Consider the following 15,107-nt stretch of genomic DNA (forward strand, 5'->3'; position numbering starts at 1 on the left):
AGTCAGTAAGCAGTTTTCTGACAAACTTGAACAGTTCACTGGATTTTAAGTGACTCAATTTGACTCTCAGACACAATTGTGTTTGTTTATGTAATTACTGTAAAAAAACAACAACTATTGTTTATATTCACATTCACATTAAGCTGGAAGTGGGGATTACTTGAGAAACCAGTAAATGCAGCATTTTGGTTTGTAGGTCACATTTGCAAAATGGAAAAGACTGTCTTCTGCTTCATAAGTTACCTTTCTATATGATTTTTTTTTTTATTGAACTGTATGTGTTTATTTTTTCTGTTATTTGCATTAACAGGTTTTTTTAATTCAGAAATTAAAAATCCACAATGATTTTCTTTGTCTGGCAATTAAGTAGTCCTGTATTCCTGCACAACAATAAAAGAAAATTTAAAAAAAAAAAATCGGTTTGAAATGTTTGTGGATAAATTTAAGCCCAGCTCCCTTGTTTTAATAACATCTTCATTGAAGTATGCATAAAAGTGTGTATTTTAAATTTGCTATAAATTAATATTAAGCAATAACGTCAATTAGAAAACACTGAACTGACGAATTTTCGCATTATGGAAACCAATTTATGAAATTTTCTTAACAAAACAAGAAGTTCCATAATTTTCCTTAAAATATTTTCTTTATAGCCGGAAACCTAAACTATATATATTTTAGTTTTTCTGTATGTACAGTTATAAATTTTTTTTTAAAATTATTACGTCACATTTTGTTGAAGTTAGCTCCCCCCGCTGAACCCGGGCTAACCTCAACTAAACATTAAACGTCTTCATGATATAAGTTGTTTTTAAAAATGGCTGACATTTTATCGCTGAAAGAATCGGTTTTGGTGTACTTAGACAGAAGCGGTGGTCTTAAGAAACTTTGCGAAAACTGCAAACATTTTAACGGTATGAGGTTCCGCTCCACGGCAGCCATGACAGCTAAAATCACCGAGTTTTTAACTTTGCTAACGGTCATTTTCAGGCACACAGCAGACCGAGGCGGTGTACAGGTTTTGTATAGGTGTTAATCCCGCCGATGTGCTGGAGCTGGATCCTGTACTGGGGGACTGTGTTCTCCATGACCCCCTGAAAGCCACGGCTTTGTTTCAGTCTGTAAGTGAAAACTGTGGGCAAAAATGAAACGTAGCTACACTTTTGCTGTCAGCTTAACTATATTTAACCAATTCCTCATTTAGGTTTGTTTCCTGGCTATAAAGACCCTTTCACTTATTGAAAAAATACACATGGAGAGTCAGGTAAACAACCGCTTCCCCTTTCACCGAAACAATACTGTGTTTTGTATAAATCCACAAGTGAAGGGCTCGTTTCCGTTTACTGTCCCAGTAAACAATGACTCCTAAAGGGAATGCAGCCCTCATTAATACACCTGGGCTTTTCCTAGTGTAATAAATCAGATGATGCCTCTGTCCTCTAACAATGTGTGTGTGTTTCTTTTGAGGTGAATGTTATTTTGAAGTTCACACACCTGCCTCCATTCCCCGAGTACACACTGGACCTTTCCAGTTTTCCTCGTTTATGTCGCCCTTTGAGGCCTGTCTCCATGGAGGGCCTGGTCATTTCCATGACAAGGGTCACAAAGTACACCCAGGGGGCGAGGTTCCTCTGCACTGATGATGACTGCCCCTGCTCTACAGGTACTGCAGTACATACACATACTCTGTGGTTTTTAAGTCAGACTAAGACAAATGCAGTATATAAATTCTCATTTCTGTGATGCTGCTTGTAGGTTTTCACCACATTCGAGTGCACGCACCCGGAGCAACGGAGTCAGCCACAGTGAGAAACGACTTCAGCTGCATGATGTGCAGCTCCCAATTGAAAGAGGATGTGAAGTTTAGAGTTTTAGGAGGTACTATTGATTCAGAATGCTGCAGTGCGTTGTAAGGTTTGATTTTAACATATTACTACTGCAAAAATATCAGGTCAACCCCTCATTTTTTTATGTTTTGCTTCCAGTGAGCCAGACATTCTTGTGATTTTTTTTTTTTTTTTTTTTTGCCTGTGCTCTCTGAAGGTCTTTCAAAGATTTTCTTTGGACATTGGCTGCTTTTTCACTCAGTTTAAGGTCCATACTTGTATCTGTCCATTTTCATAGGAATGTTGTTTTGTTTGTTTTCTGTTTGTTAAATCACCTAACACTGAACTATAAATCATTCAAGTATATTGGGTCACGTCCTGTATACACATACAACAAAAGTTGGTAATAAACCAATTTTAAATTTATCTTTAGACACTATGTTACTGGCAGCCTTTTACAAAAACACAATTTTTATTCATTTTTTTTAAGTGAATCTATGAAAAATGCAGCAATAACACAGTTTGAAAGATATAAAATAGTATTTTTGCATCAACAAAATCAGCTGAAAACAGCCACAATAACACGGTGGAGGCTATGTCATGGTTTGGTGCTACATTTCAGCCAGTAGTGTTGGGGATCTTATCAAATTTAAGCAATTATAAATGCTGAAAAGTTACATCGGACTTTATTCCACCATGCAGTGGCATCTGGAACCCATCTCACTGGCAGCTGTTTCGTTCTTTAACATGGCAATGATCCCAAATAAACTGCCAGTCATAGATTGGTCTCTCCAGAACCCGGTCCTCAAAATGATTGAAGCAGTGTGGCATCATCTTGAGAGAAAATGGAACAAAAATGCAGCCATCATCCAAAGAAGCGCTTTGAATGTCCATCAGGAAGCCTGGAGAACTAATCCTGAAGACTACTTAGAGAAATGACAAGAAAGCTGCCTAAGAGATTCCAGGCTGTGATCTGTCTGGAATTATAAGAAATTTGTTGCTGCTTAATATGCTGTATTTCTAATGTATGTTTACCCATGTTTCAGTAAATCATTGTGCCTATTTCCCATTTTCCTTGCAATATATAAAGTGGCTCCAGACTTTTGCACAGTAATTATGTATGTGTCTTTTTTGGGGTATAGACAAGCAGCTGGTGGAGCTGATCCATGTCAAAGCACTGGATGTTCTAAGAGGCCACGAGCAAAGCTCAATGAGATACCAGTCTGTTACTCTGTTTCTCAGAGGTATGTCTACAGTCTGCAGTGTGCAACTGTTTTAGCAGCGTGAATAACGGAGAAGAAAACTCATAGCTTTTTTTAGGAGGGGTGAAGGCAGTGGCAGAAGATGAAAAATATGCACTAGCATGCATTACAATACATCATGATCACACTTAATAATACCCAAGAGCAGAAACACAATCCATTACCGAACGTTTACATCAGAGTAGCCTAATCCTAAAACAGACGATACAAATCATAACACCAACAGTACTGAGTGTGACGGCTCCTTCGTGAAGGTCAGCACTGATCTGCTGGTTCAAACAGGACTTTGTGCACCTTGGCTTTTTGATTCAGAGAACAGCTCCGTAACAAAAACATATCTTCGCTATAAAACATCTGAACCACGCAGCAGAAAACCAAATAGCTTGTTATTTGAAAAGACTCTGCCCCCACTCTGTAAGGTGATTAATCCTTTTTCCTTGGTTTTCATTTGTAAACTGAAGCATTTAAAATCAAACTGCACTGCAGATTAATATCCTCAAAATGCAAGTTTATTGTTTTGTTTGGAAAATAAGATCTTAATCCATTACTCTTGAGAAATGTGGTTATAATGGCTTATATTTACAGTCAAATGTATTGAGGTTTGCCATTAATTTTCTCTGGCTTGTTAAACGAGGTTCGCTTTGAAACACAAACTTGGTGGGGGAGAGTTCAAATAAATAGATTTTAGTGCAGCCGGCTGAGCACGGTGCCTCATGGTTGGATATTAAGTGTTTCTGTCCCCTCGAATAACATTGTCCCGCCAGCACCCCTGAGAGCTTAGCAAATCTCTGCAGCAGGATTAACATATTCTGTTGACCCAGTCCTGTGGAGGAATTCAATACAGCGAGCTCCCGTTACTAAACATATATGTTAATAAGTGCAAAGAACACTCATTAGCTGGCTGTGCAGTTCGCACACAGTGAAATCTTTGTTCTGAAGTCCTCACTCTGTTTCTCTTGGCAGTGGCTTGTAGGTGGCATGCATGTTTCTTTAGTAATCACCGGGCAGCCGAGAACAACTCCTTTGAGTGTTAATGCTTTGTTTCCCCTACTCATGTAGACGAGCTGTGTAACTCCATGAGAATCGGGCGATATTACCGGGTGTTGGGCATTCCTGCACATGTGCACCAGTGGCCCAACATTACCTGGAGTGTGGAGGCAAATAGTGTCCAGCCGTGGGAACCAGTGTGTAAGCCTGTGAATTATCTCCCATTAAAATTACAGAATGAATAGCAGATATATTAAATTTGTCTTCATACAGTGAAGTCTCAGGTTTTATATTTTTTAATTGTAGTAAAAGACCATCTTTTACAACTCAACTTACAGGTGACTGTAAAGTCAGCGCCCGCTTCCAGGAGCTGTTGAAGGGAACGGCCTCGTCTCCATGGAGGTTCTCCGCAATTGTAGCTCACTGCTTTGGGTTGGACGTGGCTCCTCTAGGCTTGTACGACACTCTGAAGCTGAGCTTGCTGCTTAGCTTGGTGCAGACGAGAATAGATGAAAAGGACACGTTTCACAACTTGGATCTCCTTGTTGTCACCACTGACACGCTTATACTCGACAGGTAAACAAATTTAAATGATCTGAATCCTGAAACCTACTGCGTCCTAAACAGGGATGTATACTTAGAACAAAAAGTAAGGAAATTTTGTGTTTGATCAATTATGTCTGTGTTGTAACAATGATTCTTGGCGATAAATCTTACACTGTTGGAAAGCCTGTTTATTTCCCCTTAAATGGTGCCACGTTTGTAAGGAAATGCATTTGTGGGTTGTGCCCATAAAAACTTGCCAAATCTTATCTGCCAATGCCAAACAGCTTTTTCTGCTATTTACTCTTGTTTGGTCTCGTTTATTGGACTGGAGGATTGAAGTCTTAAGAAAGAAGACATAATGGCAATTTAACAATTTGTTAATTAACAAACCACGACCTCAGTAACATGTGGAAGGACCATGAACAGCCACAACAGCCCTGGCACCTCCTCCTCATGCTGGGCACGAGCTTGGTCACACACCATCACACAGCAGTGTGTAACCACATGCTTGCGTTATGAGTGCTCAAGTAGAATAGAAAAGTGCTATTTAAGAACCAGTCCATTTACCTAAATGGACCCACTAGGTACCACACTTGTGATCAAATCGTCCTCGTTATCCATCCATCATCTTATCCTTTTGTGCTAGATTGATGACATACAGCTTGAGTTTGGCCTATCGTGGGATCAGGCATCAGGCCACGGGGGAGATGTTCGCATGCCTGTCCCGGGATGAACATGGGGCAGGTACTGCTAACATCCATGCTGGTTCTGTCCTGCTAGCCACTGGGGGTGTTTGCCTGTTGGGAGATCTGAGCTATTACAGAAAGGACAAGTTGGATTCCATTAAGTCAGGTAACAGTGCTGCAATAACCTTAAAAGGATGTCAGCTATAAAAATCATGAATCTTTTTTAAACAAAATTTTTTCCAGTTATGGAGACCCGCACACTATCAGTGTTCATCCCTGGAAAGAAATATGGTGAGGATGCAGACCAGCAGCTTTCTTTTCCAGTCCAGTGTAGCTTCTGGGCCGCCACAGACTCCTCCCGTCGATCTGGGAGGGCAGACTGTGGCGCACTGGGAGCAGCAGTGAGTTCAGTTCCATCAAGTTATTGTTGTATGAATGTGCTTTACTGGGTCTAAGTTTAGATTTATGTTTGTAACTTATTTTGCCTATTACACAGTTTTTAAAAAAAGGCCCCTTTCCTTCAGCTTAGATGCTGTTTGTTGGTGCTACAGGCAAAACAGGAAATTGAGACAATTTAGTGCTCTTGAAGGAAGTGGCCTGCCCAGGCAATTATACTTCACAGCAGAACCCTTGAGAATAATCAGTGCTTTGTGTTGCTCTTTTTGTAGGCAAGGGGTAAATAATGAAATGTAACCATTAAAATAAAGGTTTATTGACAGCTTTCTTTACTGTGAGCAGGAGATGGGTGCTGTACCAGCTCAGTTGGCAGATGCCTTTGGCCTTGTCATTGAGTGTAGAGACAGGGTTGGAGAGCAGGCCCTGCTTGCCCAGACTGTCCACACCCTCCAGCATGCAGTACAGTCTGGAAAACCCCATGACCCACCCTGCTGGGAGTTTTCCACTGAAGACTATCAGGAGGTTAACAAACATGTTCTATTACTATTATATTATAAATTATGTTATATTGCTAATATACTATTATATTCTTCAGCTGGTGGCCCATGCACAACGTTTGCAAGTGGAGCTCAGCCCTGCAGCAGAGAAAATAATCCATGGTTACTACATGGCGAGCCGCAGAGTGCGATCACAGGGTCAGGGTGTCAACATGTCTGTGGCCTCTATCAAGCTGCTGTAAGTGCTTTAATGGCTTTTTACATTCAATCTCTGCTTTCTGCATATTAAACTGCAGAGGTCAAAGTCTGCTGTAATGTCAACTTCATCCACCAGGTGGTGCAAGCCCACTCTATTGCTGCTCGTAGATGACCATTTTTCATGCAACTTTGACAAATGTTTACAAATCTTTCCCACTGTGGTGACACGTTTTGTGTTCAGCTAAAATTATGAAAATAAATGTTCTCAGTGAGAAGGCCAAACAGGGCAGGCCACATTATACTGTCCATACACAGCCAGTCTTGATTTATCCATTTACATTTTAAATGTAACATTTTTATTGATTACTTGTCCTACAGTGTATTAGAAAGGTCTTACTGAATACAGAGGCAGACATTCACATTGTATATTCATTTTGTCACAGGATCTCTTTGGCTGAGGCCCATTGCAAGCTATGTCTCAGAACTCAAGTACTAGAGCAGGATGCTGTGATCGCTGTACTCCTTTGTGAAAGCTCAGTCTCACTCAAGCATGGTATTTATTTCATTTTTACACCTCCTCAAAACACTAAAAAGTAAATATTTAGCAATTTAATGACATTACTCGATGGTTCTGTTCATAAGCATGGCTCATTTTATTGATCAATATATAACACTCAAGATAATAAAGCATCAAACACCAATATAATATACAATATATTCAGGATTTTCTCTTCTTCATACAGGCGCCTCTGCTCTCATTATTCCACCCGATCCAGTGTTTCCTTGTGATCTGGGAGATGTAGATGGTTTGTGCAAGCGAGACGCTGCTCTGGATGAGCTCCATCAGCTTATCTTACGGTTCATCTACACCAACGCACCTGGAGCAGACACATACATTACAGAAGAGTGAAGCCTCTCTAGGTTGTTTAACAAAATGCAGGTAGGCAACACAAGATTAAACTCCTTTATTTTTACATTTCAAATCTGTACGCTGATCAAATACAACCAAACAAATAAATACGTGCTGAATGCAGATAAAAAGATGGATTACCCAAAATCTGAATCCAGTACATGTTTAAAAATATTGCATGCAAGATTAAATAACCAAAATACACTTAAGATATTTTTTCTTGCAGACAAATCCCCCCACCAATTGTGCATATCAAAAAAAGAAAAGAAAACAACTATCCATTTTTAAATTGTAAGCACGAAGGGGGGGGAAAAAAACTAAGCTCAATGTGGCATGTGCAGGTCTGAAAAACCAAAGTGACAGGGCTAGAACCTGTTACTTACCTTTCAATTGTGGCCACTCTGTGTACTCCCAGGTCATTCAAGTGTTTCCAAAACCTTGCACATCTAACAAATATACAGTATATAGTCAGTCAAATGAGAATAAATGATTTATGTGGGTTTAAAAGTAATTTTAAGTTCAGTTAGTCACATTCTCAGCAGCCCATTTTGGTCTGATGGGTAAACGGCGAAAAAGTGAACTCATCATTACAAGTTACATCAGCAGACATACCAGTGAAGTAAGCTGGCCATTTATGCCTCTTTTACACTAGTAACTACTCACCTCGACTCGACTCTGTTTCAGACGCTTTCCATTGCAATTGAGTCCTAAAATGTGCTTGCAGTCGTTATAGCAACGCATCTGAAAGTCCAGTAACGACATCTGTATGTGACAGAAACACCACAATGTTTGTTTCTATGAAGCCATTTCTGTCATTGCCAGGTTTCAAAAATGGAAGAAGTCACTTTCTTGACTTACTGAGTGACACTACTGACTGGCCAATTAGTGGTATTCTGTCTGTTGACGTCATATTTTTGGACTGGAAACCCGGCTGGGTAGGTACTAAAAATGTACCTGATCCCAGGTACTACCACGTAATGGAAACCCCTAAAATCCCAGTCTAGCCAAGGCGTGCCAAGTAGGTACTAGAGGAAAAGGGCTATTAGAATCCCAGCTCCTGAATACACCAGTCTACTACTGGCTTTACTTACCAGGAAAGGCATGAAATCACTGCCAGTCACTGTGTAGCTCCATTACTGCTGATGCTGTTTATCTGCAGAATTAACAATACACAGTGTAATTTTAGATACAGGTAATGTAGAAATAATAGGCTCAAAACTGAAGAATTTCAGAGGTCAACTGAAATCAGATTAACAAAAGAACAAAATTGCTAAATGGAAAGTAAATGCCAAGTTTGGCAAGATGAAATTTTCTGGCTATGTGTGAAACTATTACTGTATTAAATAAAAACTGGGGTAAACTATGTGACACAAAGGCTGCAGCTGGTAATTCAGTAGTCACAAATCTCACCACTTAATTGTCTGATGGGTAAACGGCGAAAGAAGTGAACTCATCACTATTCCAGCTGCAGCTATAGAATAGCTGCCGCAAAGCAAATTAATATAACTTGTTGTTTGGGAATCATTAACCACTGAATCAGTATGAGCAGACAAGATTTGCAACAATTACTGCAGTTACTCATTTTTCCATTTTACTGTTGTGAAACCACTAACCTGTCCTCAGGGAAAGGAGACAAAGGATTAGGCATCTCGTGCCTCTCCTGCAACCACAGCATGAGACCTGAAGCAAAATAAACCACTGACATGAACTTCCTGAAAATCTCTTCATACAAATCAAATATGAGGCTGTCTGATGTTATGCTGGCTATTCAGTTAGTCACAGTTTCACCATGTTATTGTCTGACGGGTAAACGGCAAAAATGTGATCTCATCACTATTCCAGCAGCTGGACTGAGCTACAGTTAAACCAAAACTTAAATATGGTCAAATATTTCAGCTCTCACCTTAAAGGGTCAACACAGTGAAGACATCAGGTTATTTGCAGCAGCATAGCATCTGAAATAAAATAAAATTAAAAAAAAGAGTTAGTTTAGTATGATCTTTTGGTTTTATTAAGGACCAGCCTAATAGTTCGCTCTAACTTTAAGTTTTTAAATCAAGTAGTTACTCCCTTTCAACAGAAATAACACCCCAACCACCTCTCAAGATCAGTGAAAGTCTGTCACTGCATCTTTTCCAAACCTTGCAACTAATTGCTCTCAGGAGTGATGGGATATTGATTTTCAGCTTGAATAAGTAAAATGTACTGAAAGAAAAGCCAATACAGCGAGAACAGATGACTGATCACCTGAAGGTCAAAGGTTGCAAAATAACACAGCCCAGGAGCATGGCTAACACCGCAAGTCTGAGAATGGGTTCAACAGCAGGTCACGACCTCTGCCATGACCTTATGTCTTCATTGGGGCCTTGATGACTTTCCCCAGTAAACTAATGAGAGGTGGTAATTCCCTGACCAGCAGCTCTTCTGGTGACCCCTTGACAAGATTAGACGTAGCGTTCAGTAAGATGCTGAATGACAGTGAGTCCAGAAAAATGATTTATTACTTTACTTCAGGGATGAGACCTGTCTATTATAACGAGACATGCACACCAATGAACAAAGGTGGCGAAGGAAGACAAATCCCCAATATTACATTTGAGGTGCAAATGCAAACTTTTTAAATATGCTATCACTTGCTTTTAGGCAACCAAGAAACCAGAACCAACCAGAAGTTTGTCTTTAAGCCCTTATACGACTCTTTAAACTTATAAAATTCCCCATCTTAATATCTAATACAAGTTCGCCATCGTTTCAGCTTCGTTTTTAGTTTACGCAGGCATACATCCACAGATCTGCAAAATAATACTTCACGCCACGTGTTTCTTGTGAGCCTAACGTGTTCACATTTGTAAACTGGAACCAATGAGATCGTGGGACCGGGAGACGAGAAATAAAAATGTCTGCCACATGAAACGATTGTATTTTATTACCAACACACTAACGTGTTTTTGTAAGGACAGAGTTGGTGCAATGCTCAAAATCAGGAGCCAGATTAGCTTTACTATACAAATGGAATGAAACACCTTTTAGTGTTTTAACTATGATGAGAAACAGTAAAGCGAAGGGAGGAAAGCTACGCTGTACTCCTTTCACCCACGTGGCTGAGTAGCTAGCTAGCTTCATGCTACCGACTAATGGCCTGTTTCAAGAGCAAATTCATATTAATCTTGAAAACACGCTGACTGATGGTCCATTTAAAGCTATGCAAACGTACACAAGCGTGTCTCTATTGCTTACCTACGTGTTGAATCGCGAAGAAGTTAAATGTTGAGAAGAGCTGAAACGCCGTACTGCCTTCTGCAGCCATCTCCAGGGAAAGAGGAAGAGTTTCCGGTCCGACCTCGTGATTCTACGCACCACGGCTGCGCAGTGCAGCATGCGAAGCGCACAGCGAAGCATTTTTTAAGCTTCTTTTTAAAATCTAAAGTGCTCTTATTTATGCACTGTATTGCATAAAGTTTTAATAACAATGACGATGGCCTGTAAAGACATATACATATGTGGTGATTTTTGTTCAGTTGTCGTCATTCTATATTCTGACCGATGGTCATTCTGGGCATGCGCTCACGTGTGTGTGTGTGTGTGTGTGTGTGTGTGTGTGTGTGGTGGGGGGGGGGGCATCCAAGAGGCAAATGGAATAATAAATAAATAAATAAGTAAACTAACAAACAAACATACTAATACCAGCGCTGTATTCAGTTAAAAATAGATCTGAGAGAGAAAAGAGACAAAGCAAGTGTGTGTGTGTGCACATCAAAACTTACATTAAATTTATTATTATTGGTAATTTTTCCATTTAATATAAGGTACTTTAGAGCTTTTAGTGAAGCTGTACAATCATGGCCACTTTTCGTTTTTTTTTCAGGAAGGTACGATGCTCTGAATTTGGAACTACTTCTATGTACTTGTATATGAACGTTCCTGTGTAATATGTCTGATTACTGAAGAAGGAACAGAAGGCCGAGCATAAAACAAATGAATAAAAGTGAATTTTAAAAAAACAAACAAACAAACACAAAAACAAACAAAGAGGGGTATGTAACTTGATGATCTGGACATGTGACAGCAAAAAAATCAAATTAAATCAAATTAAATAAATAAATAAATAAAAAATATATCATAATTTCTGTTTCTATGCTCTTCCTTTATTTAATCCGCACTAGCTAAATTAGGGAAATATCGTCATTTGTTTCATTGTAGCCTAAAGGGATTTACACATACCTTTATCAATATTTTTAAAATTACATCATGAAATCCGATTAATCAGTCTAACAGAGTCACCAATAAAGATATTTTGAGTGACGCAATTGGTATTATAACACTTATCATAACACTTTAATTCATAGTGAAGTATTAATATTTTAAATGTTAGTGATAAGAAAAATAATCAGAAATAAGAAAGCAGTCATCCCTTTTAAACTGTATGGATTGTAATTGTTTTTACTAACACTATAAATTATGCATTCATGTATCGTATTTTTTTATATTTTATGATAAAATAATACCAATTATTATTGTTTACATAGACCTTTTAGCCAGTCGGATTTCTAAAATCAGCTGCAAGACAAGTTAAAACGTTTCTGTATAGTCATCAGTGAAATTTGTGTTATCTCCAAATTCTTAATCGAGCACCACAGATGGATTTGATTAAAACCTACAGCCACACAATTACAGTGACTGTTCAGAGACCACAAAAACCACAATCACTGTCCAGCAAATGCCATCAGTAATAATAATAATAATAATAATAATAATAATAATAATAATAATAATTGGAACACCTTTAAAATGTTTTCTATCGTTCAAACCTTGGAGACATATCTTCTTTCATTGTCAAGTAATTTATTCACAAACACATTTACACCCATGCATGTAAAAAATAAGGAGGAACATGAGACTCGGAGCCTGCATTGTGGGCTCCCTGACAGACCACTTCACATGACAGATGTTAAGTTATTCACACATGCATTTAGTGCAAATGTCTCAGCTGAAAGTGCACACTCAAGCATGACGGGCTCGTTGCCCCGATGAGTCTCTGTAAATATACCTGGGACGTGTGTGGAGCTGCACAATGCAGGCAGGATTAGTCGAAATAACACACAGAAATATAATGTATGCTTTCTCAAAATTTATACAATAAAATTCACGTAATATATTAATTTACAAGGTCTTCCTAATTTGCGGTGCTTTAGTGGGAGCTGTTCTACAATCATGTGCCGCTTCGGAAGTAAAGCATGAACTCATGCACAAAACGAAGCTGTTCGGTACAAATGAATTAAGCCTATTTTACTGGGAGGTGGACGACGATGGGCCTTGATCCTCTGACTCTGAAGGACTTGAAGTGTTTAGGAATTGCCCGGTTGCTCCAACGTACAGCCTGGATCGCATTGGCCATTTCTGTAGGGGGAAAACAGAAACTAATAAATCGAAATATTTAAATTGGTAAAATAATTTCTAAAAGCAGAACTTGGTGGTGTGACAGGATTTTCTGCATCTATATGATAAAGGCTGTGCTAACTTCTTATATTTTAAAAAGTGAGAAATTTCTAACAGAATAAGATCACCAAAATAATTTTAGAATAAAACGATTAATGAAGAATTGAAAACAAAACTAGATCTCTAGTGATTAATGCTTATTAACACTGACCTTCACCGGGTGCAGGTAGCCTTCGCCTTTCAGTGAGTGTAACGCCTCTGTTTGTTTCGTGCCCTCTCCTTCCTCTGTGCCTTCTTCCTGCAGAGTTCGAGTCAGATGGGCAATATAGGTGGTGGCCAGTATCAGCACGTCGAGTTTGGACAGCTTGGTGTCCGGCGGCACTGACGGCAAAGTCCTTTGAAGCTCCAGGAAGGCGTTCCTCAGCGTCTGTACCCGGCTCCTCTCCCTCGCCGCATTCGCTGCTGCCGGGCGTCCTCTGCCGCCGATCCCGCCGCTCTGGAGCACTCTGGCCCGGTGGAGCTCCTGACGACGACCGTCTGGACTCGGGCTGGAGCTCGGGCTGGATCCTGGACTGTCATCGACCACTGCTCCGGAGCAATTACCGCTGTCCATTCGGAGCGTCTGTCTTCCAACCATCGGGGTGCACTTACTGACCTGGATGAAGAGGTTTTAGGTTAGCCTATACCTGCCCACTGTAGCTGCACATTTTATTTGAACTCTAGCTGTAACTTTCAGCCATTTTACAGACAAATTTGAATATTTAATTGAGTCCGCTGTTCTGTAGCAAATGTTCTAATTTGAACTTAAACATTTATACTTATCTATACTATTAAAGTTGCTGCCTTTTGCATTTATTTATATCCATAAGTTAAGTTCTGTGATTAAATGTCAAACTGTATGATGCTGCAAATAAAACAGGAAACACACTTCAAGTCTAAAAATCTTTCAGCATCAAAGAAAAACAAAACAACAACAACAAAAGAAACCTAATCCAAATAACTGACAGCTGTCTAGTTGCACTGACATAAATTTATGCTCAGAAGATTTCCAAACCAAGTCTTTCCCGGCATGAGAGCTTTATCTGTTCGGTAGTCTGATGTGGAGTTTACCTCTGGTACTTCTCAACGGCTCTGCCTCAAAAAACGACATGAAGGCAACCCAAAGAAGACGTCGTTAGGTCGGAGAATTTGCTCGCCAATGTAGAAGAGGTCCCTTTCAAAGTCCAGTGTATCCTTATAAAGTATGCAGGAACGCTGCGCCGCAGTCCCCGTGTACGCACATCCAACACTTCACCTGTGTGCGTAAGTCTCGGGAGCCCTTAATTTATTGGATACACAAAGCGGCGGACAAGTATTTCACTCCGACGTAATTAATCTTTCGACCCATAACACCCGCTCGCAGCGGAGAAAAGGCTGCTCTTTCCCCCTTCCCAAATTATTTCTGTCTGGGGGCAGCAGAGGCTCGTTTTCAAACGCCAGAGGCAGGGCTCTCTTTTGCTTCAACTCCGATATGTGCAGGCCGTATCCCACTCTAATTGGCTGCGAACTTGACACTGTATTTTCTTCTTAAGCCTATCACAAAAAAAAAGAAAGAAAAAAAAGTGGCATTGGGGAGAAGTTTGGTCACAATTACCTCAAATATAAGGTCAGAAACAAAAGGCTGGTCTACCAAAACACTATTTGCAATAGACCATGAAGCCAAACTGACAAGGGTAAGGTGATATGCAAAACATGTGACGAATTGCCAGAGTGTCTTGAATTGCAAACTCATTGGAACAGCTAATAAATAAACTCCAGCACTGCAATCAACAGGCAGGCGTTGAGGAAATTCTTGTGAGACTCATAAATTAATCACTCTGATTTTCAGGGCTCCAAACAGAGATGTCGGCAAATTAATGAAAGGAATTATTCATAATATGTGTATCCTCAGAGTGTTCTTAATAAACATTGTTTTTGTAAGGATGGGGTAACAGTATTGCTTCGGGCCACTAATTATAAGGAGAAGTAAGGGAAGGTTAAGTAAGCTTGTTTCCCTAATTATCCCGCATCTTTCAGGGTTACGCACCCACGTGGCTCCCCAAAAACTCAAAGTAACGACGATGAGACCAAATACGTCCGCGTCGCGGCTTTATATGTTATAAAAGAGGACGGAATCATTTATCACGGCTGTTTAAATAGAAGCACACGCTGTTAGTTTTGGATAATGTAAAGACTTGTAATAATAAAGCAGAGCGATCATTTAGATTGTGCCACTCTGCATCTCTATGTTCACTTATTTGCTGACATGCATTTAGAAGAAAAATGACATCACAGGAAATGCATTGCAACTAGCAGTTTGGGTTTGGACAAATTATTTAAATCATCAG

General features: G+C 39.7%; 2 protein-coding genes and 1 long non-coding RNA gene across 6 annotated transcripts; 1 reads left to right on the plus strand and 2 right to left on the minus strand.

The window, feature by feature from the left end:
- The first annotated feature begins 300 nt into the window (after nt 1–300).
- Nucleotides 301–13,279, plus strand: mcmdc2 (minichromosome maintenance domain containing 2). Of its 2 annotated transcripts, XM_005912185.3 has the most exons (15): nt 301–911; nt 988–1,118; nt 1,202–1,261; nt 1,465–1,660; nt 1,753–1,875; nt 2,966–3,067; nt 4,145–4,273; nt 4,411–4,648; nt 5,265–5,470; nt 5,548–5,705; nt 6,043–6,222; nt 6,296–6,435; nt 6,839–6,948; nt 7,139–7,335; nt 13,046–13,279. In XM_005912185.3, exons 1-14 carry the CDS (start codon nt 815–817, stop codon nt 7,303–7,305), a joined length of 2,037 nt encoding a protein of 678 aa, XP_005912247.1. In that variant the 5' UTR covers nt 301–814; the 3' UTR covers nt 7,306–7,335; nt 13,046–13,279. The 2 variants fall into 2 exon arrangements, with proteins under 2 accessions (XP_005912247.1, XP_042080352.1); XM_042224418.1 differs by lacking the exon at nt 13,046–13,279 and having other exon boundaries at nt 7,139–9,267.
- On the minus strand, nt 7,025–10,676 carry LOC102311915. Of its 3 annotated transcripts, none has more exons than XR_006054827.1 (7): nt 10,543–10,676; nt 9,209–9,260; nt 8,919–8,985; nt 8,397–8,458; nt 7,969–8,067; nt 7,689–7,742; nt 7,025–7,273 (listed from the first exon to the last, which is right to left on the minus strand). It is a non-coding gene; the product is annotated as an uncharacterized LOC102311915 (long non-coding RNA). The 3 variants fall into 3 exon arrangements; XR_315194.3 differs by having other exon boundaries at nt 7,689–7,751; XR_006054831.1 differs by lacking the exon at nt 7,969–8,067 and having other exon boundaries at nt 7,689–7,751.
- Nucleotides 12,088–13,378, minus strand: LOC102312757 (transcription factor 24). Its single transcript, XM_005912186.3, has 2 exons — nt 12,953–13,378; nt 12,088–12,702 (listed from the first exon to the last, which is right to left on the minus strand). The coding sequence occupies exons 1-2, from the start codon at nt 13,376–13,378 to the stop codon at nt 12,592–12,594; spliced, it is 537 nt and encodes a 178-aa protein (XP_005912248.1). The 3' UTR covers nt 12,088–12,591.
- Between the last annotated feature and the right edge of the window lie 1,729 nt (nt 13,379–15,107).

Source organism: Haplochromis burtoni, unplaced genomic scaffold (genome assembly GCF_018398535.1).
Source record: "Haplochromis burtoni strain Fernald_Lab_line unplaced genomic scaffold, NCSU_Asbu1 Contig_1, whole genome shotgun sequence".
NCBI lineage: Eukaryota > Metazoa > Chordata > Actinopteri > Cichliformes > Cichlidae > Haplochromis > Haplochromis burtoni.

Excerpts from the sequence above, each read along its gene's own strand:
- mcmdc2 (XM_005912185.3), top strand. The coding sequence starts at position 815 with ATGGCTGACATTTTATCGCTGAAAGAATCGGTTTTGGTGTACTTAGAC. Across the intron at positions 1,262-1,464 it reads AAATACACATGGAGAGTCAG|GTGAATGTTATTTTGAAGTT; the intron begins GTAAACAACCGC and ends GTTTCTTTTGAG. Across the intron at positions 5,706-6,042 it reads GTGGCGCACTGGGAGCAGCA|GAGATGGGTGCTGTACCAGC; the intron begins GTGAGTTCAGTT and ends TACTGTGAGCAG.
- LOC102312757 (XM_005912186.3), bottom strand. The coding sequence starts at position 13,378 with ATGGTTGGAAGACAGACGCTCCGAATGGACAGCGGTAATTGCTCCGGA. Across the intron at positions 12,703-12,952 it reads GCTACCTGCACCCGGTGAAG|AAATGGCCAATGCGATCCAG; the intron begins GTCAGTGTTAAT and ends TTCCCCCTACAG.